The 21,262-nt window shown below is 37.6% G+C and overlaps 2 protein-coding genes across 4 annotated transcripts in view; one reads left to right on the plus strand and one right to left on the minus strand.

Moving 5' to 3' along the window:
* Window positions 1–8,684, minus strand: part of JMJD1C (jumonji domain containing 1C) — a 250,673-nt gene extending 241,989 nt beyond the window's left edge. For all 3 annotated transcript variants that reach the window (XM_074339497.1, XM_019731785.2, XM_074339494.1), the window contains exon 1: window positions 8,378–8,684. The gene's annotated coding sequence lies outside the window, so the exon portion shown is untranslated. The remainder of the gene's footprint in view (window positions 1–8,377) is intronic.
* REEP3 (receptor accessory protein 3) overlaps window positions 7,961–21,262 on the plus strand; it is an 81,292-nt gene continuing 67,990 nt past the window's right edge. Inside the window, exon 1 of the mRNA XM_019731789.2 lies at window positions 7,961–8,210. Coding sequence (XP_019587348.1) covers window positions 8,179–8,210 — 32 coding nt within the window. The 5' untranslated portion in view covers window positions 7,961–8,178. The remainder of the gene's footprint in view (window positions 8,211–21,262) is intronic.

A 21,262-nucleotide genomic window follows, 5' to 3' on the forward strand; every position in this document is an offset into this window, starting at 1 on the left:
CATAAAAGTAAGTACAATTTCTCTCCTGAAAATTTCAGTTGGGAGTACAACTCATCTTCATCAACACTAAGCAGTAACATTCTATTTATAATACTTGCTAATTTGGCAGTGAGAAAAACATTTTTTAAATCTGGATTTCCTTAATAATGTGACATGGTAAATTTTATTAACATGTGAATGTCCATAGCCCTCCTTCCTCATTATTTTTCCCTTCCTAATAAGGAATGACTTACTAAGTAGATCAACATAGTAAAGGAAACAAGAAAATAATGTTGGGGAGGGGTTGGAGGGACCTTTTTAACCGAGATTTGAGGAAAAAGTTTTAGAGTTTGACCTGTGAGAAGCTCCAGGGCAGGAACAGAAATGAGGAGAAAAGACCTTGCAAGAATTATTAATCTTGTTATGAACTAAATTCTCTTTAATGCTCTGAGGACAAATGGAATTCCTTTTTAATAACTTTTGGTGTTGAACTATGCTTCTTGAACAAGACCCAGTTCTGAACTTGGACCACGCGTATCTCTAGATTAGTTAGGAATACAGTACATCCTGACCAATTGTAATGCTTTTTGTAAATTGCCTCTGTGCATTTTTTCTACTGAGATTTGTGTTTTTCATTAAGCAACTTCATTTTTTAGATTCACAGAAAAATTAAGGTTAAAGGACAGAGTTCCCGTATACCTTCCGGCCCCACACATACAACCTCCCCCACTATGAACATCCCCCACCAGTGGTACACTTGTTAAAATTAACAAACCTACACTGACATCTCATTATTACCCAGAGTCCATAGATTATATTAGAGTTCACTTTTGGTGTTGTACAGTCTATGGGTTTGGACAAATATACAATATGATTATACCACTGCAGTAACTTACAGAACAGTTTCACTACCCTAAAATCCCTCTGTGTTCTGCCCTGCCTACTCGTTATTCCCTCCTTTGCCCTTAACCCCTAGCAACCACAGATCTTTCTACTGTCTACATAGTTTTACCTCTTCCAGGACGTCATATATTTGGACTCATGCAGTATACAGCCTTTCAGCTTGTTTTCTATCACTTGGTAATATGCATTCAAGTTTCCTCCATGTTTTCATAGCCTGATAGCTCATTTCTTTTTGACCTTGAATAACATATCATTTTCTGGGTTTACCAGTTTATTTATCCATTCACCTACTGAAGGACCTCTTCATTGTTCCAAGTTTGTGAAACTATGAATAAAGCTGCAGCAAACATCTATGTGCAAGTTTCTGTGTGGACATATAAGTTTTCAACTCCTTTGGGTAAATAATAAGGAGTGTGATTGCTGGATCTGCTGGATCAGATGGTAAGCGTAAGTTTAGTTTTGTAAGAAACTACCATGTGAGCTTGAGAAGAATGTGTAACCTGTAGTCTATAGATGTCAATTATATTTAGTTGATTGATAGTGCTGTTCAACGACATCCTGACTAATTTTCTGCTTGCTGGATCTGTCTAAAATCTGAGAGGAGTATTCATGTCTCCAATAATAGTGGATTCACCTAATTCTACTGCAGTACTACTTGCAGTTCTATCAGTTTTTGCCTCAGGAACCTTGACACTGTTAGGTGCATACACATTAAGGTTGTTATGTCTTCTTGGAGTACTGACTTCTTTATCATATACAATGCCCCTCTTTATCCTTAATACATTTCCTTGTTCTCAATCCTGCTGTCTGAAATTAATACAGCTATTCCTGCTTTCATTTGATTAGTGTTAGCATGGTACCTATATCTTCCTCTATCCCTTTATTGCTAATCTATATGGTTTTAAAGTAAGTTTCTTATAATAGACAACATATAGAGGGGGTCTTGGTTTTTTATCCTCTCTGATAATCTGTCTTTCAATTTACATATTTAGACCACTGAGGTGATTACTGATAAAGCTGGGTTAATACCTACCATATTTGTTACTGTTTTCTACTTGTTGCCCTTGTTTTATATTCCTATTTGTTCTTCCACATTTTTTCCTGCCTTCTATGGTTTTAATTGAGCATTTTGTGATTCAATTTTCTCTCCTCTCTTATCAATTTTATACTTTTTGAACTTTTTTTAGTGGTTGCCCTGGAGTTTGTAATACATATTTACAAGTAATCTAAGTCCACTTTTAAATAACCCTATATTGCTTCACAGGTAGTGCAAGTACCTTATAAAAACAAAATATTCCTAATTCCTCCCTCCCATCCTTTGTACCATTGCTTTCATTCATTTCACTTATATATAAGCATACAAAAGCATAAACATACACACATACAATGAAATATATTGCTGCTATCATTCTGAACAGTCATCTAGATCAATTAAGAATAAGAATAAAAGTTTTTATTTTACCTTCACTGATACCTTTTCCAATGCTTGTTTGGAACCAAGCATTGGTTCCTTGGTCCTTTCTTTATGTAGATCAGTTTCTGACGTGTATCATTTTCCTTCTCTCTGAAGTACTTCTTTTAACATAGCAAAGCAGGTCTACTGGCAATAAATTCCCTCAATTTTTTGTTTGTCTGAGAAAGTTGTTATTTCTTCTTCATTTTCGAAGGATAACTTCACAGTGTACCTGCTATGGTAAATTGTGATTCTCTGTATTCGCCTGTCTGTCTCTCCAATTTGGGGGGCAGCAGTTTACTCTGTGACCTCACTTCTCTTCAGGATCTAAGAAGACTTGTTGATTTATTATTTCATTCAGCTGTTTACTTGTTGTTAGGACAAGTGACAGCTCCTAAGCTCTTTCTTACAGAAGCAAGAGATTCTGAGTTTTGAGATATATTTTTAATTAATGGTTTTGTGACTGCTTTGCATATTAAGATTATTAATCCTTTCTATGGTTATACAAATATTTTTTTCCTAGTTTGTCATTTGTCTTGAAATCTGATTTATATTGCTTTTGGAGGCATAAGAATTTTAAATTCTTACATAATCAAGTCTACGAAATTTGCCTTTTTGGTTTCTGATTTATGGCATGCTTTGAAAGGCCTTTTCACTGTCTAGGTACATTACCTTCGCCTTGTTTTTGTTTTGTACTTTTACGGTACTTTTAGTTTCCATATTTACATTTCTTATCCACCACTTTTTCTTCAGTTTTTATTAAAATAGCTGGCTTGCTGTCACAAAATCATTTACTAATTAAGTCCATTATGTTCCAAGTAATATAAAATTCCACCTTTATTCTAAATACCTATATATTGAGTCTGTTTCTAGACATTACTCTGGCAAAACAAACAAAAACCCTGGTAACACAGATAAACTTGGAAGGGAACTGGATAGTGAAAACAAGTGATAAAAGACAACAAACTTTTCTTTGTTTACCTTTTTGAATTTTATTCTATGTGCTTTGAATTAACACTGAAAAACAACAAAATTTTTTAAATTTCTGCTTACTAGACATTATGGAATTATCAAATATTTGTTTTCTGCAAATTACTGCCTAACCCATATGCAGCTGAACAATACCTAAAATCATGCATCTACTTTGATTTTAAAAATGGGAACTATGATTTAATCTATTCTATTTTACATAAATAGTACAAGTGCTTCAAATATGTCTTGAACTAGATGTTTCTCTGCCTTTTATCATGGTCAAACACAAAACCATTATTTACCCTGAAGGGGGGAAAAAAGCTCTTCTGTCTAAATCCTTATTTTAAGTAAAGTTACTACCTCAAATGTAAAAGAACCTCAGATATGGTTGATTCCTTATTATATGTGCTGTGCAGATTCAGTCACAGACGTATTTTGCTTTCTTCATTGTTAGCTAGTAACTATCTTTTTCTATTAATACTTATAATCAAATACTTAATTTAGAATTAAACTTTCTATTCTACTGCAATCTGATTATTGTATTTTCAATATTATTTTTTTATAATTTGATTTCAATGTCAGACGCCAAATTTGACCGTTGTAACCATAATACCATAAAACTAACTGGCCAAAACAGAAGAATTTGTTGTCTGGCAGCAGACAGAGAAAGAACAGGTTTCGTGTTTTAAGTCGTTTGTTCTCCTTAAGATCTTCTCTCTCACACTATTTTCTAACCAACTGTTAAACGTAGACTTTAGTAATTTTAGCTTTTTCCAAATAAAAATATTTTCAAGCACTTGAAAATACTCCAATAAAAATGGGAAGGTGACCTAGGATTTAGTCTCATTGGCATACTCATTAATAATTACGTAGATTAGATACTATCTTTGTGCCTTGTAATTCTGCTCTAACTACCTGCTCTCCTAGGTACTTTCTCACTCGTTTCCTAATAAATGAACTCTTTTAACATGTAGAAGATGCTCATTCCATATACTCCCTAGGAACACTAAGATGTAGAAGAGAAAGCAATTAATTCGGGAAAATTCTGTGAAAATTTAAGAGTCTAATTATTCTCAGGTTTTAAAACCCCTTGCATTTGATCATCGTAACATTACCATCCCCATTTAACAGGAAACAGATTGATTTGCCAAACATCACATTACTGGTAGTAGAAATAGGTCTTCTAATAGAATGTCCTTTGCCTTAAATATGCTGCCTCCCACCATGTAAACTCAATATCCAAAGAAAAGTGTCTTTGCAGAACACAGTGAAGGATGCACTCCATAGCACAACAAATGAATACTAGTGGTATATGTAAAAAACAGTAAGTTTAGCATTTAAAGAAATAATTTTCTACCTTCTATACAAGAAATGATTTCAAGTATGCCAAATGAGACCACACTTTAAAAGCTTCAGGCAGCAGGTAACATATTTCCTTTTCTCCTATTGTCCCTAGTGCCTTGCCTTATACCATGAAGCATTTATCTAATGGCCACCTACTAGTAGATTTCAACTATCCAAGGCACAGTCCAATATACAAAGATTAGAAACACCCACTACTAAAATCTGGGCACTTTCCATGAGAGGTTTCTCCTCAGATGAAGTTACTCAGTTTAGACCAACAATACTCAGCCATATAAGACTTGATGTCCCCCTTCCTTTAAATATTTTCCAACTTCTGCTTTCTTCACCCTGAAATGAAATTAATAACAATTTTCTTACAGACAACTTCAGACAAATCCATATGCCCTAAATAAAATATAAATGGAAAAGGAAAATTAAAATAATTTATAAGATGATACGTATTTCAATATGTTAATCCTGAAACAAAACTGAACAAGAAGACATAAATGTCTGAACATGACAGCTACAAATGCAAAGTTGTCTGTTATATAATTTTCCAAAACTGTCAGTAAGTCTTGGTCAAGTTGTAAAGAAAACAAATCTTCCTTTCACACAACAGTTGCATGTGGAAATAGACAATGGAAAATTCAGTCTCACTTAAAACCATGAGTTTATATATAAAATGGAGGTTCTAGGGTCAGATAATTACAATTACACAAATGTCAGGCAGGATATTCCTAAATCATGACCACACAAGACATGTTCAGGACATGTTCCGGACAGCCCATGCATGCAAAAAAGTATAGTATCCCTGGCCCCCACCCATCATACGCTAGTGGTTAGCCCCAATCATTCCAATAACCCTCCCCCCTCAAAAAAAGAAAGGAAAAATAAAAAAACGCCTCCCAACTTCTCCTAGAGGGCACTCCCATCGGGATCCACTGCCTTAGACACACACAATTCAACTATCACAGTATAATGTAAAGAATGCTTAGAAGCACAGATTAGAGTTCCAGGGCTATGAGCTCTCTAAACCTGTTTCCAGTATATCAAAAGAGAATAAACACTATCTAGGTCTTCTGGGTTGTAGAGGTAGACTCGACCACATGGGTGTAACATAAGATGGTTTCCAATGTATCACATACTGAGATGTGAAGAAGGGGGCTGTTCCAGATTGAGAGCAGCAAAATGTGACATGAATGTGGAGGAGGCTGGAGATACATAATAAGCATATAAAATAAAATTTAACACACAGCAGAGTAGGGACATTTCAGAGAGCAGCCAGCAGTCTCTACATATCTTCGCAACACCTGCTGGCATTAATGTATCATGATGCAGTAAAATATTTAATACAGAATGATACCCCCAAATCAAGGAAGCAAGAAAGACTTACATCTTTAAGAGACTGCCTCCACTGTACATGGCTAAAATTTTGTGAAATTGTGATACTTAAGAGAGTGGCTAATATTATTCAAACTTTTATTGGGCAATTACCCTATTCTAGATACTGAGAAAACACAAAGATAACTAATATGCCATACCTGTCTTCAAACATTTTACCATCCAGTAGATTAGACATCAGTAAAACACAACCATAATATAGCAAAATGACACAGGCATTAAATAGTAATTCAAGTAATAAATTATGGGAGCCTAGACAGAATATTAATTCTTACTGAGGAAAATCAAAGACATCTTCAGGGCGTGGGACACTGGAGCAAATCACTAAAGAAAAAATGAAGTGTAGGCAAAGGCCTTGAGCATGAAAATACAGCTTGGTTCAGAGAAGAGAGCTAGGGAAAGAGTACATAGGGGTTGGGAAGGCAGTGAAAATTAAGGCTGTGAAAACATTTCAAGACCTTGTTCATGGAGGAATTTGAATGCTATTCTAATGGGTCTGAGTTTTATTGCACAAGAGATTTCCAGAAAACTGGTGCTTATGTGGCACACCTGTCCCCAAATAAAGCTGATAATGGCCAAAAATAAAAGATTCTGAGCAAATGCAAATTTTCATTAATGAGATCCCTGATATTAAAACACATTTTTAATATGCAAATAAACAGAAACAACCTAACTCAAGAGCAGAAAACAGCTTCTAAGCTCATTTCTTAAATAATCAAAATATTGCTAAATTTATTGAACCCAGAAACTTAAAAGCACTTAGGATAATCTTTTATGTGTCCTTGATATTCTTCCAAACAAGTCTGAGAACTTCCTAACCATGTTATTTACCTGTGCCTCATGTCACCCCTAGAAGGCAAGAGGTGAGCTACAGTATTATTAGCCTCTTTTTACTATGGGGAAAGTGAGGAACAAAAAGAATCAATAACAGTATGGTCACAAAATAAGCTATTATTTTTTCTTGGACTTTAATTAAAGGTTCGAAGCCCACATATCATCCATTATTCTTCATACCATATGAATACTAGAATCATCTTTTACTATCGTCTTGGCGACAAAAAAGACAAGACTAAACTTTAAGATCATTTTCTCAATTTGGTACTGCCACCAAAAAAGTTTGTAAATCCTATCTCTTTAAATTATAATATCTGCAAGAACTGCAAAGCGTAAGCAGTGATCTAACCTCCCAAAATATGGACTGCAAAGAGCAGGGCACGTCGGAGATCCTACCCCCAACTTTTACTTTGAATATCTGGCAGGCTCGGATGTGTGTTTGTAAAACAGGCTTTGCAGATGCTGTGATGGAAAGGTGCCCTAAGAGGCCCAGAACAGCGGTATCAATACTACATCCACTGCCGCAAACGTGAAATCCAATGCTTTCCTCCTCTGCCCCTCCCTGCGTTGCACCACGCGCCATCACGAGAATCCTGGTACACACTTAGGCCTGAGCGAGGATCCACCCTATGTTTCCCTTAAAACGTGGTACTTTGAGGATGCCCAGAGTGCTGGGCCTCCGTGAACAGGGAGGGCACCGGATGTGACAAACGTATCTCAAAATCTTGCCTCTTCAGAACCTAGGGCCTGGTCCAGACGAGTCAGACACTCAGAGTTCCTGCTACTATTTTGTTTTTCACACATGCACTGACAACCTCTACCTTCAAGTCCCCTTCCTCAGCGTCCCGCCACCACCACCCCTCCATGCCAGGTGGACGTCCCAGGGACTTGAGGAGGGGGTAGAGGGAAGTTAGACTACAGGGGTCCCGGCCCCGGGCCGTCGGGCGTAGGCCCGGGTCCAGATCGCCCAGACCCGGGAGCCCCTCGGCCCAGGCCTGGCCTCGGCCAACGCGCCGCCGCCGCCGCCGCCTATCAGCGGAGCGCAGGGGCGGGGCCGGCTGGCTCCGCGGCAGATCCGCGGGCGGGCGGAGACGGGAGGGGACGGGCGGGGGACCGACCGCCTCGCAGCTGAGGCCGCCGCGCGCACACACCGGGCCCCGCTCCCAAGGGCGCCAGCGCGGCCCCGGGGAGCGCCAGGAGCCGGCGAGCACGCGGCCTGCCGTTGGCGGCTTGGTCCGCCAACGCTCTGCGCCCACCCGCCCGGGAGGTGGGGGGTGCCAGCACCCGGGAAGATGGTGTCCTGGATGATCTCCAGAGCCGTGGTGTAAGTGCCGATCACGGCGCCCCGCAGCCCACGCGAGGCCCGGGGAGGGTGTGGGGAGGGACGGGACGGGACGGGACGGGACGGGAAGGGAAGGCCCGGACCTGGGCAGGAGTGGGCTGGCCCGACCTCGGGCCTGCCCGGGGGCTGGGGGCCCTCGGCCTCCTCACCCTCGTCCATGTCGCTGCGGGGCTCCCTGCGGCGGACGAGGGTCTGGCGGCTGCGGCCGGACTGCGTGCGGCTCGGCGGCCCGGCTCCCGCGACGCTGGGTGGGCAGGCGGCGCGCGCTCCCCGCTCCCTCTCCCCGCGCTGCGCTGCGCGGCACCGCCCTGTGGGCCCCGGAGCGACACGTCCGTCTGGCGGCGGCGCCCTGCGCAGGCTCCGCAGACGCTGAGCGCGGGAGGCTCCGCTATCCTCCCGAGGATGCGGCGGCGGCGCCGAGCCTTTGTATCCCGCGGCTGGTGCGTTGCGGTGTCTCTCTCGCGGCTGATTGCCATTCGGTCACGTGTGGTAGGAGGAGAGATTTGTCTAAAAAACCCGAGACCGCTCCCAGCTCAGATCCCTGGGAAGGGTCCCAGTTGCCCCATGATTTACAGTTTACCGAAGAAAGGAGCACGTTATTGAATGGTGACACCCGCCTGCTCGCCCAAATCCAGAATTTGGCGGAAATACTTGCTAAGGGATTGAGAGGCTGCAGGTGCCTGTTACCTTTGTTCAAACTATCGGTTCATTTCGTTGTGCTCTTACCAACAATTGCTACAGAAACATTAAAAAAAGAAAAATTAGTTGAGTTGTGGTGTTTACCCTGTAAAGGTATTTCGCCATAATTTAAACTTTTTTCCTCCCCTCCTTTCCATTTAACCCCCTTCTTCTCAAAAAAAGTCACAAAGTAAACAATAATGATGTAGTTACAGCCAGGGGCCCAGATTCATTATTCATGATCTCTGTAGGAGTATATTATCTCGGTATCTGTATGAAATGCTTTTTGTAAGGCGCAGGCTTCTCTGATTGGCTTTAGAATGTGGAAAAAATAACATTACAAGATACTTAATTTTGTTTCTCACTAGGGAGAAAGCTACATTTTTTTGTGAGTTTTGAATTTATTTTGTTTGGGAGTGAATCAATAGCTTAGTAGCCCTATTCAACCTGATTGGCAATAGCATTGTCAGAATTTGTCACTTGATTGTCCTAATGCAGTTTGTCCTTCTTCAGTACAGTTTCTAGTTTTAAAGCTTCAGAGTTTCCTGTGTTCATCTGTGCAAAACTGAAGCTCAAGAAATAAAGGCATACCACAGATGTATTCAGATTCTTCTTAGCCATTTGGGGCCTCTGAGTCTTATTTACATAATACAGGCATACCTTTTTTGACCTAGTTGGTGTTTATCAATTGTGTCTGCACCTAGCAAATCAAGTGCCCCATTAAGAAGCTGTACTTCTTTGTGTTTTTTAATTCTTTGGGTTCTTTTGACTAGTTCTTTAACTGATGGAAAATTGTGACACACATTGATTTTGTTTGCATTACTCAAATCAGATTTTTGTTTTTGATCAGTGACTATGAATATGAATGTCTTTTCTAGTTGTTACCTATAACAAAGGTTAGTAACACAGACTTAGTTGATCTTAATGGAACTGACAGTTTAAGTACACTATACCTGCAATACAAATCAGAATGTGAAGAGTTACACCCAGTGCTATAGGGGTTAGACAAGGAAGAGATTATATCTGGTTGGAGAATCAGAAGAAGCAAGAGGATTACATTAGACATGAGTATTAAAGGACAGACTGAATTTAGACAGCCAAAGATGAAAAAGGAAAGGATTCCAGATAAAGGCATTACTGTGAGCCAAAGCACAGAAAAGGGAAAGCCCAGATTAGTTACAGAGGATTGACGGACTGGGCAGAGAGAAAGAAGGGTAGGCAGGGACCTACCCTGTTTTCCTGAAAATAAGACCTAGCTGGACAATCAGATCTAATGCATCCTTTGGAGCAAAAATTAATACAAGACCCGGTCTTATAGTAAAATAAGACGCTCCAAAAGACGCATTAGATCTGATTGTCCGGTTAGGGCTTACCTTATTTTTAGGGAAACATGGTATTTTCAAAGAATTTCAGGAAGAAGGGATAAATTTTATTAGACCACAATGGCTTTGCTTTGGAAGATTCTCTCCCTTGTATGAGATTGTTGTACATAGAGAGACACTAATGACAGACCACTTAGTGGTCTCCCTAAATGGAGAGAAGTTATATAACCTGTAGTGCTAGAACCTACAGAAATTAGTATGAGGCAAAAGAATGGGAGCAAAAATGTGAGGGAGAAAAGGTCATGGAAACGTATTTATCAAGTGTCAGGAATCGTATTTCATGAGCCATCAAACTGTTTGCATATCGGAAAGCACAATTGTCAGGTAATAGAAGCATCATCACATTTTGCCCTGTTGCTCCTCCGTATCCCTTATCTCTTTGTACTGAATGTTTTCTATTCCTTTGATCATACTATAAGGACACAAAAGATCAATCCCATGATCTACATAAACTTGGAAATTTTTTTTACACCAGGGGATAGAATTTACTTACATTCTTTCTAACTCACTGGACTAGCCAAGCTAGTCCTGAACCTGAAGAAAAATCAGACAGTTCTCTCAACCTGAACCTCTGGTGGCATGTACAGAGAACACAAGGAACGTCCATAACCAAAGCTCCCTCTGTACATGAGCACTTGCTCCCCAGACCTTGCGGCAGACCATTTCAGGGAAGAGAACTGGCTTTGGAATCAGATCTGGATGCCAGTTAATAACTGTGTGGTGCTGGGCAATATACTACATCCATCTGAGCTTCAATTCCCTCACCTTGAAATGGTTATAATGCTTACCTCCTTAAAACTTGTAAAGATTAAATTAGTTAACTGAAACACACGAAATTTGGTACCTAGCATTTATTGTACACTTAAAACATGTATAGATAGATTTTTTATTTATTTATTTTCTTATTTTTTTATGGGAGAGTGGAGTAAGATGGTAGAGAAAGAAACACCACTGTACTCTTATTGGGAAACCTAGAATTTAGAACTAGTTTTGGTTATGGTATATTAACCAGCTGAATGACCTTGAATCAGCCTCTTAACTGATTATAGACCTCAGTTTCTTTCTTTATAGAGAATCTGATCGTGGTAATCTCTAAACTCTTGCACAGCTTTAGCATTCTGTGATGGTATGAGAGGATTTTTCATTATTTCCAGCCCGTTTGAAATCAACTTGTTTTAACTTTATTACTAAGATTGAAAGGTTAGTTAGCAATTACTAGGGATGGTAATCTGAGATTACCAAATGACATTACATTCACACTAGATAATCCATACCTTACTTTTGAAATATGATTCTTACAGATTGAGGGCAATCCCATTTCTCTAACTTTTCTTAATTTATGTATATAATGTAGTGTAGTGGTTAATGTCAGGACTAAAGACAGATTGCCTGAATTAAAATATCAGCTCCGCCATTTATTGGCTATTACATACTACCCCATCAGATTAAATACGTTCATATGAATAATGTCCACAGTCAGCATCATGCACATGTTAAGTATTCAATAAGTGTTAGTAATTGTTATGAAGACAAGGAAGAATATATTCCCCTACTCTCCCAGCATACTGGATGATACTATTTTCAGTTTACATTTGTCTTTCAGTTTCTCTGTATGTAGGTGACAGTTGTAATTAGAGTAGGGTATAAAATGTTTTCTACTATTTTTTCTTATTATATTGTAAGCACCTTCTGTGTTACACTGAAATCTTATTTTATATCTTCTATTTGATAAGGACAGTATTCATAATTTTTATAGCCATTCATCTACTTCTTAATTTGTGTACTTCCAGGACTTTTGTCCAAGTTAAGTTGTTCTTTCAATCTTAGTTGTGGAGGGTGCCGTTCAGCTTCAAGTTGTTGTCCTTTCAGCCTTAGTTGTGGAGGGCGCAGCTCAGCTCCAAGTCCAGTTGTAGTTGCTAGTTGCAGGGGGCGCTGCCCACCATCCCTTGAGGCTCGAGGAATCAAACTGGCAACCTTGCGGTTGAGAGTCCACGCTCCAACCAACTGAGTCATCCAGGAGGCAGCTGAGCTCAAGGTGCCCTGTTCAATCTTAGTTGCAGGGGGCAGAGCCCACCATCCCTTGGGGGACTCGAGGAGTTGAACCAGCAACCTTGTGGTTGAGAGCCCACTGGCCCATGTGGGAATCGAACCGGCAGACTTCGGAGTTATATACTTTTTAAGTATTTCCTTAGGATAAATATCCAAGGGGAGTATATCTATGTCAAAGGCTATGAATATTTTTATGACTTGATATGAATTGCCAATTGCTTTCCAAAAGGATATTAATATTTTACATTGCTGCCAGTAATGTACATGTACTGTCTTTATCACAGTGTAGCCAAATTTGGTGGGGTTTTTTTGTTTTGTTTTGTTTCTATTTTCCTAAGATGTATAATGGATATCATTGTTTTCTTTTCCATTTGAGTTCTTATTAGCAAGCAAGGTTTAATATATTTCCTAATGTTTATTAACTATATCTTCTAGTGTGCAAATAGTCTGTATGTACTTTACCCATTTATCTCTCAGTTACTTGATTGAATGCCTTATATAATACAGAAATTAATATTATCATATTTGATATAAATATATTTCTCAATGTAATTGCAATTATCTTTAGATATTTTATCGTTAGTTTATAATTTATAGTTTTAATGCAGTTCAACACGTTCATTTTTACGTTGTGATTTCTTTTTCACTTCTAAATATAAAATAGTAATTACTCCAGGTATTTGATAAATACTTTCTCATTTACAATTGGATGAATTTGGAGCCTTCCTTTTTAAATCCATACGTCAGTATTTCACTTTTACCTTTAGTAACACATTTTTATTTTTATTTCACAATAATTTTATTATCTGGCTGTGCTAGTAAAACCTCAATCCTCTTTCCTTAATTGATCCTTTTTAATTACATTTAATAGGTGTCTTTAGTGTCTAAATTGCATCCCTTAAAAACCATACTCCAGCAATTTCCCCCCTTCTTTCCAGTATGATCTATTTTCCCTCTCTGTCAGATCTTGTCAGCATGCAAACATGCTGTTAATTCCTCCCATCTTAAAAAACAACCACCAAAAGAACTCATCCTACTAGTAATTTTTATCTTTTTACCCCATTTCTCTCCAACTCTTTAAAAGCAAAAACGTCACAAAAGCAGAGTCTGTATACACTTTCTCCATAGCCTCTCCTTTGGATCACTGTTGAACCCATACCGTTGAAGCTTTGCCACCAACCGTCCTCCATTGAAATTACCCTTTTCTAGGTCAACAGCGACGTCCACATGGCCAAATTGGTCCTCATCTGACTTACCAGGAGCTTCTGATAAAGTTGCTCACTCTATCCTAGAAGCACTTTCTACACTTGATTTCTAAGAAATCTTGCCTTCCCCTCACCCCCGCCGCCATAACTCACTGGCTACTCCATTCTCAGACTCCCTTGCCATATTCCCCGCATGTTCTGACCTCTTAAAGTATGTTTGCCCAGGGCTCAGTTCTTCCATCTTTTTTCTATCTACGCTCCTATGAGGATTTACATCTCCAACCCAAACCTCTCTCCTGAACTAGTAATCATATACATTTTCAGCTGCCTACTTAATTCTACTTGGAAACATCTGACAGTCATCTCGAACTTAAGATATCCAAAACTGTGCTCCTGAATTTCCTTCCCCATCTGGCTCCTCCAGCAGCCTGCCTCAGCTCAGTGACAGCTTAGTCCTTCCAGTAGCTCAGGCCAAAAACCTTGAGATCATACTGGATTCCACTTTTTCTCTCATTCTGTACATTGAATCCTACAGCAAAACTTGTTGCCTCTACTTCCAAAATATACACAGGATCTACCCACTTCTCACTACCTTCACTTACATTGCTCTAGTCCAAGCCAGCATCATCTCTTTACTGTATTATTATGACAGCATCCTGCTTCTACTTTTTCTTTGTGTGTGTATTAAGATTATGATAGGATTAATGAAAAACATCTTGAGTATTTTTTAAGTCCTCATAGAAGTTTGAGGGTCGTCACAATTTATAAGTGATATATTGCTTCCTTTATATGTGCTTTAAGTATTTTTAAATAGTTGTAAAACCTCAATGATAGCCAAAACATTTTCTTTTAGTTAGGTTAGGGTAGATTTTATCTTTATTTACCAGTTTTGTTGAGATCCATCATGTATACAGCTAAAATGTTCATGAGTTGTGTCTAAGAATAGTATACTGAAATTGCTATTAGATGATGAGAAATAAGGTACATAGGAGCAATGATGTTTTCAAGGAAATTTAAAAAGTTAAATCTTAAAAATATAATTTGTTGTGAATGCTCTACAAGAGGTCATCTTTTCTGTCTTCTTTGTTCAAACAGAAAACACATCCTAAACTACTGGGCCTTGTTTTCATTGCATAGGCCAGAACTTCCAACAAGATTCCTTTATCAGCCTTCTTTTCAGAAACAATTTGCTTTTGTTCACTTTTTGTTACTGCTGCTATATTAGCTATTGCTTTTACTACTGGATTTTTTGAATCCTTTTACTATGGAGATTTTTATATCCTCTACTTTCAGTATAGATTTAAATGTTCAAATAAATGGTATGTTACAATAATGATGGTATAAATGGGTAATTTAAGTATCTCAAAATAAAAATGACATTACTGCTTTGATTGTCACAAAGAACAAGATTACTGTTGAGTCTCTCTTAGCAGAACATGAGCTTATTTTTATGTCATTGATTATATATTTGCATTAAACTACCCCTTTCATACATTTTTTGAGGTTAAATGAAAGGTTAAAGGTACAAATTATTCTATTATAAATGTCTTCATGTTTACAAAACTGTCTGTTAAAGGTTTAAGCTTACTTGTTACTGAAGTAAATTTACTAGCTGCAATCATGTTAGCTTTAAAAGGCCACTATGACTGAAAATCAGGCCAGATGTCATACTCACTAAGATACTGTGGGCAGAGAAAATATTAGTCATAAAAATGGAATTATTGGACAGTAGCCAAAGATTATTTTAAGTAAACAGCAGACTAGCTACTGTTAGAATATTATACAGCCATTCATAATGACATTTTTAATTTCATTTGAAGATCCTTTAAACATGTCCAGGTTTCTTAGCCTAGCACTATTGACATTTTGAACCGAATAATTCTTTCTTGTGGGGAAACAGCCCTGTGCGTTATAGGATGTTTAGCAGAATCCCTGGCTTCTCCTCACAAGATGCCAATAGCACCCTCCAGTTCTGACAGCCAAAAACGTCTCCACATATTGCCATATGTCACCTAGTGGACAGAATTGCCGCTGGTTGAGAACTGTGTTAAGTGAAAAGGGAAGAAAAACATATGTGGGAAGGAATGAGCCTGAACTGTGCTCAATATGGTATCCAGCAGTTACATGTAGCTATGTAAATTACATAAATTACATACATTAAATGTAATTTAATTGAACTTAAAATTCAGTTCCTCAGTCACACTAGCCACATTTCAAGTGTTCAATAGCCATGCACACTTAGTGGCTACTTACTTGGCAGCACAGCAGTAGAACATTTCCATCATTGCAGAAAGTTCTGTTGGAGTGATCCCCTGCAAAATATATTCTGCTCAGCATCCCCATCTGAAAGTGGCTTAGTTTAATGTTTGTTGCTTCTATATACTTTAGAGGAGAAATTATAAGCTATAATGATATTTGGAAATGTGTGTCTCAGAATATCTCTCACTGAGTTTTCTATATAAAATACTGCTGCTGACCAATCTGTCATTTTTTTCTATTTCAAAATTAATTTCTATTTTAGTATCTACAGAGAATTTCCCCAAATTGATGAAAATTACTGATAGAGTACACTTTGGAAATAATCTTTGTAATCATATATTCTGCACATCAGCTCTTCTGTTCCTTATTTGCTAAATTTATAAATGAAATGTGGTTGACGAATATAATTTCCTGATCCTAAAAGTTTTTAGGATTATTAGAATTTGAATACATAGCCAAAGGTTACCATTGTGTTGCTTTCTTTACTATTAACAGTGTCGTCAGCTCTGCAAAAGCAGCTACCAAGGCAATCATGAAAGTGAAATTCAGGAAAAATCTGAACATAATAGATTTGTACTAGACAAGAATTCAAAACATAATTTCAGGGTGTATTCAAATATGTTATTGCTGAGAGCATTAATATTTTCAAGTAATGATATGTCCATTTTAGGAAAGAATTATTCTCACATAAATAAAACCAAGCATTCTGGTGTGGAAAATTTCTTTAATCTTATCATGTCACATTTCTGAGAAATGTATTAGTGTTTATGGGGGCTGCTATAACAAAGTACCACAAAATGGGCGTCTTAAACAACAGAAAGGTATTGTCTCACAGTTCTGGAGACTAGAAATCCAAGATAAAAGTGTAGACAGGGTTGGTTGTTTCTGTGGGCTGTGAGGGAGGATGTGACTCTCCTCAATTCTGATGGTTTGCTGGCCATCTTTGCATTCCTTGGCTAGTAGATTTCTCACCCTAATCTCTGCTTTCATCTTCAGTTGGCATTTCTCCTTTGCACTTGTCTCTGTAAGGATACATGTTATACTGGATTAGGGCCCACCCTAATTACCTCATTTTAACCTGATTACCTTTGTAAAGACCCTTTCTCCAAATAAGGTCACATTCTGAGGTAGTGGTGGTTAGTCTCCAACATACCTTTTCTTGGGCGGACACCATTGAACCTGTAACAACCTCTATGACATATCCTAAGGAAAACTAGTATATGCCAAGGAATAGTTTTAGGGATTTGGATTAGAAAACGAGAAAGAAGTCTAACAAAATAGCTGCCATAATATAATTTGAATTGTTATATGGCGTAAGGGCTACAGATTTTTCTGTCTCATTGTGAAATGCAAGGCTAGACCAATAGGTAGATGTTTAGGGAAGACCATTTTATTCAATATGTAAGGGAAAACTTTCTAATACCTAGAGTTGTTCAACATTGAGACTGAGCCTCATGAGAGCAGCGTGTTCTCCATCACTGGAGGCATAAAAGGAAGAGTAGAACCCTAGTTGAAGATCTTGACTGTATTACTTGTATATCCCCTATGGAGAGTCAAAGATAAATTACTGTGAAGTGTTTTGTATTTAATAAAACTCAGATATTTAAATAAATGAATGCATTAACCTTGTATTATGTAAATATCAGCAGTGATTAATAAATGGCATTATTTGGCATTTTTAAAAGAGCATGAATATATACAGCAGTGAATAAATTACATGCTAAAGATTCTAATAATGTGACACTTTCATCATCAAACTTTAATCATCACTCTTTAGGGCTCCCAAAATTTGGAATGCACTTTCACCAGAACTGTAAAGTGGATAAACTGACTTATTTTCCTGGTTTGCTATTTGAGAGGCCCTCAGGAACAATGAGCAGTGGGCACTGTGGAGTGTTGACTCAAGTGCAGGTATGGGAAGAGAAGAGAACCAACTTGGTGCTATTTCCCTAGTGGTTGTCATTATTGCCGTGATCGGTTCTTCACTGCTTTGTACCTGGTCTTTGTTTTCTCCTGGGGACACTGACCAATCGCACGAAAGCTAAGGTCAGTAAAAATAGATGCTAAATAATTTTAAGAGTAATAGTTATAATAAAGGGAGACCTTGATTACCTTGAATGACGGACAAATATAAAGGAAATGCTGAAAACGATATAACCTGTAACCTGAAACTAACACTGCCCAGATGCACTTGAAGCGTGTGATGAGAGAAGGAACTGTATGAGAAGGGAAAATATGCACTTTCTTCCTTTGAAGAATTCAGTTCTGGTCTCCCACTTCAAAGTATGTCATCACTGTCCCTTTTGTCTCCTCTTTTATACTTTCTTTGCTTTTTTTTGTCTAGTTTTACTCTTTTTCCCTTTACTCTCAATAAAGGTGAGGAGAGAATGGCATGGTCTCAGTCATGTGCAGAGATATAATAATTTAAAAGATTATAATTTATAGTTTCTAAACCAACAGAGAAAAAAGGAGCTTAGAGGGATATAAATTATAGGGGCAGGAGGTGGGGGACATATAGACAAAAATGATGATAGAAATAGAAATGGGTTGAAATATATCAGTAAAGAAAGTAAATGTAAACATTATATTCTTCTGTTAAGAGACAGACTGTGAAACTGGGAATAAAAACTATAAGGGTATAAATCATGATTGAAAAATAAAGATCTTAATAAATGGATAGCCCATGTTAATGGATTAATGTTAGTTGATTATTAATTCTTCCCAAATAGATCTATAAATTCAGTGAAATTCCAACACGATTTTTGTTGTTTTTGCTTTCACGGAACCTGATAGACTGATTATCTGTAGTTCATAGGAAACAACAAAAGCTTAAGAATCAATAAGACAGTGGTAGAGAAAAAGGAAGGAAGATTTGCCTAATTACATACCAAGATTTGTTATAATGTTGTAATAATGAAGGCAATGTAGTATTAGTGCAGTGCTTGACAATAGACTTATTGGAACACAATCAAGAATCCAGAAACTTAAAAAAAATAAATCCAGAAACTAATCTAGGTATATATGGAAGTCGTATTCAAAACCAGTGGAAAAGGATGGATAATTTAATAGTGTTGTGACAAGTTGGTTATCTCTTGGGAAAAAAATAATGAAATGACATTCTTCCCAGCAAACTCAAAAAAAAAAAAAAAAAAATGGTTAAGTGGATTACCTGCCTAAATATGAAAACTAAAACATGTAAACTTTTAGAAAAAAATATAAGACACTATCATAATGATTATGATTTGGTAAGGAAGAATTTTTCAGACCCTACAATAAATCGTAGAGGAAAGGATAAATGTAACCTAAACATACATCTGATGCTCATTCGTCAACCATTATTCTAAGCACTTTCAAACTGATTTGTTTATGTCTCACAACAGCCCTAATAATATAGGTTCTGTCATTATCCCCATTTTGTCATTGACAAATGTGAGGCTTAGAGATGTGAAATAACTTGCCCAGCCAAGGTGGTCACATAGCTTACTACACGGCACTGCTAAGTGACCGTCTAGCTCTAAACCTTAACAAATGTGTTATAAACCTGTGTTATAATTTGTTCTTCTTTTTTACATTTTAAATCAGCTTTATTGAGATAGAATTTACATAATTTACATTAAATACTTTAGTGAGTTTTGTCAAATGTGTACACTCAGGTATCACCACCCCTGGGAAGATTTACTTTGCATTCTCAACAGTGGTAGTTCAATGTCCATTTCTACTACATTCACCATCCCTGACAATAATTTTATCTTTGCCGCGCTATATGAAAATACCTAATTATTTTAAATATCCTTTTCAGGCTATAGAATTTTAAAAACTGTTTAGAAACCCATATTGCTATTTTTCTCTATTCCTCAATAGCTTGAGGAATACCTTGAGGGTGTGATGGAGGAAGCCAGCACTAGAACTATGGCCAAATGAGGGTAAAAGAATGCAGACAGTTTTGTAATGTATATAACTAACAAGAGATGATAAAAGATAAAAAGAATTCTTTAAAATCGAATTTTAAAAATAGACAGTCTAAAAGAAAAATGGACAAATGAACCAAGCACCTCCTAGAAGAGGAAACCAATGGCAACTAGACAACTAAAGAGAGAACACAAAACTCATTAGTTTTTCAGGAAAATGTAAATTAAGACTACATTGAAATTCTACCTCACACTTTCTAGATTGCAAAACTTGTCTGAAAATACCAACTGTTGACAAGGATGGGTAAGAGCAACAAGATTTTTTTGTTTTTTTTATGCCAGTAGGAGAGTAAGAGCACACAACTGCTTTGGAAACCAGTTTGGTCCTAATTTATAGTTAGGGCCTAACTTATAGTTAATCATTCACATACCCAATAACCCAGCAAAACAAAAACCTACCAACAATACTAATTTACATCTAGAGGAGAATGAGTAAATAAATGCTGGTATATTTACATAATGAAATATTATATACCAGTGAACATGAATGAGATGCCACTTAAAAGCATCAACATATACGTATAAACGTTAGGAAAATTGCAGCATGATTTTTTTTTTAAATGAGCCAGATGTGATTGCATTTAGTATGATTCCACTTTAAAGGCCCCAGCATAGGTAAAACTAAACAATATGTAATTTAGAGCTATATACATATATGGCAGATGTTTTTCAAAAGAGAAAAGAGAATGATAAACACCAATTTTAGGATAGGTATTAGATCTGAGGGAGTACCCTGGCAGAAGAAAGGACCCTGGAAGAGTGGTATTGGCGGTATTCTACTTTGAAGTTGGATGATTGACTCTACTTTGAAGTTGGATGATTGATTCACTTCATTATGCTTCGTAACTTAGACGCATGTGTCATATTTTCTTTATATGAACTGTTACATTTAAAAAATGCTTAACACTTACAGTGAGTCAGGACCAAGATTTCCACAGCAACTAAAGGGACAGGCTGAGACAATAGGGAGCAGATACCAACAAAAGGAGATGCTGCCCCGGCTCAGCCCATATGCTTCTTGCTGCTGTAGAGGCCAGTTTTAGTGCTTAGCCAGGCCCCAGATGGAGGGGGGGAAGGGGCTGCACCTGGCGTGAAGAGTATGTGAACAGAAGGCCAGAACTTCTGTGAAATCACCAGGCAGGCTTGTCCCTTCTTTTTCTCAAAGCTGGTATGAGTCCAATGAAGAATATCCAGTACCTTCTTCACCCAAAGGATTTTCACAATTTTAGAAGTAGGTACATAGATGTCCACTTACAAGCTTTCTCCTTTTTTCCCACTTATTTTCAGATGACAGTAGTTTTCTTCTCTCTCCATTTGATATGTGGGATGTTTCTATAAAAAGTAACTCAGTGTCTAATAAATGTATGTAATTTAATATGCCTTCACTATGGCTACTTCCAAATTAAGACAGACCTAAGAGATAGACATTGATGTTGAAATGTAGAATAATATTCTTAACAACTTCTGCTTTGTATTCTTAATGATGTTGCTTG

The sequence above is a fragment of the Rhinolophus sinicus genome, linkage group LG07 (assembly GCF_036562045.2).
Source record: "Rhinolophus sinicus isolate RSC01 linkage group LG07, ASM3656204v1, whole genome shotgun sequence".
In the NCBI taxonomy this organism is placed as follows: Eukaryota; Metazoa; Chordata; class Mammalia; order Chiroptera; family Rhinolophidae; genus Rhinolophus; species Rhinolophus sinicus.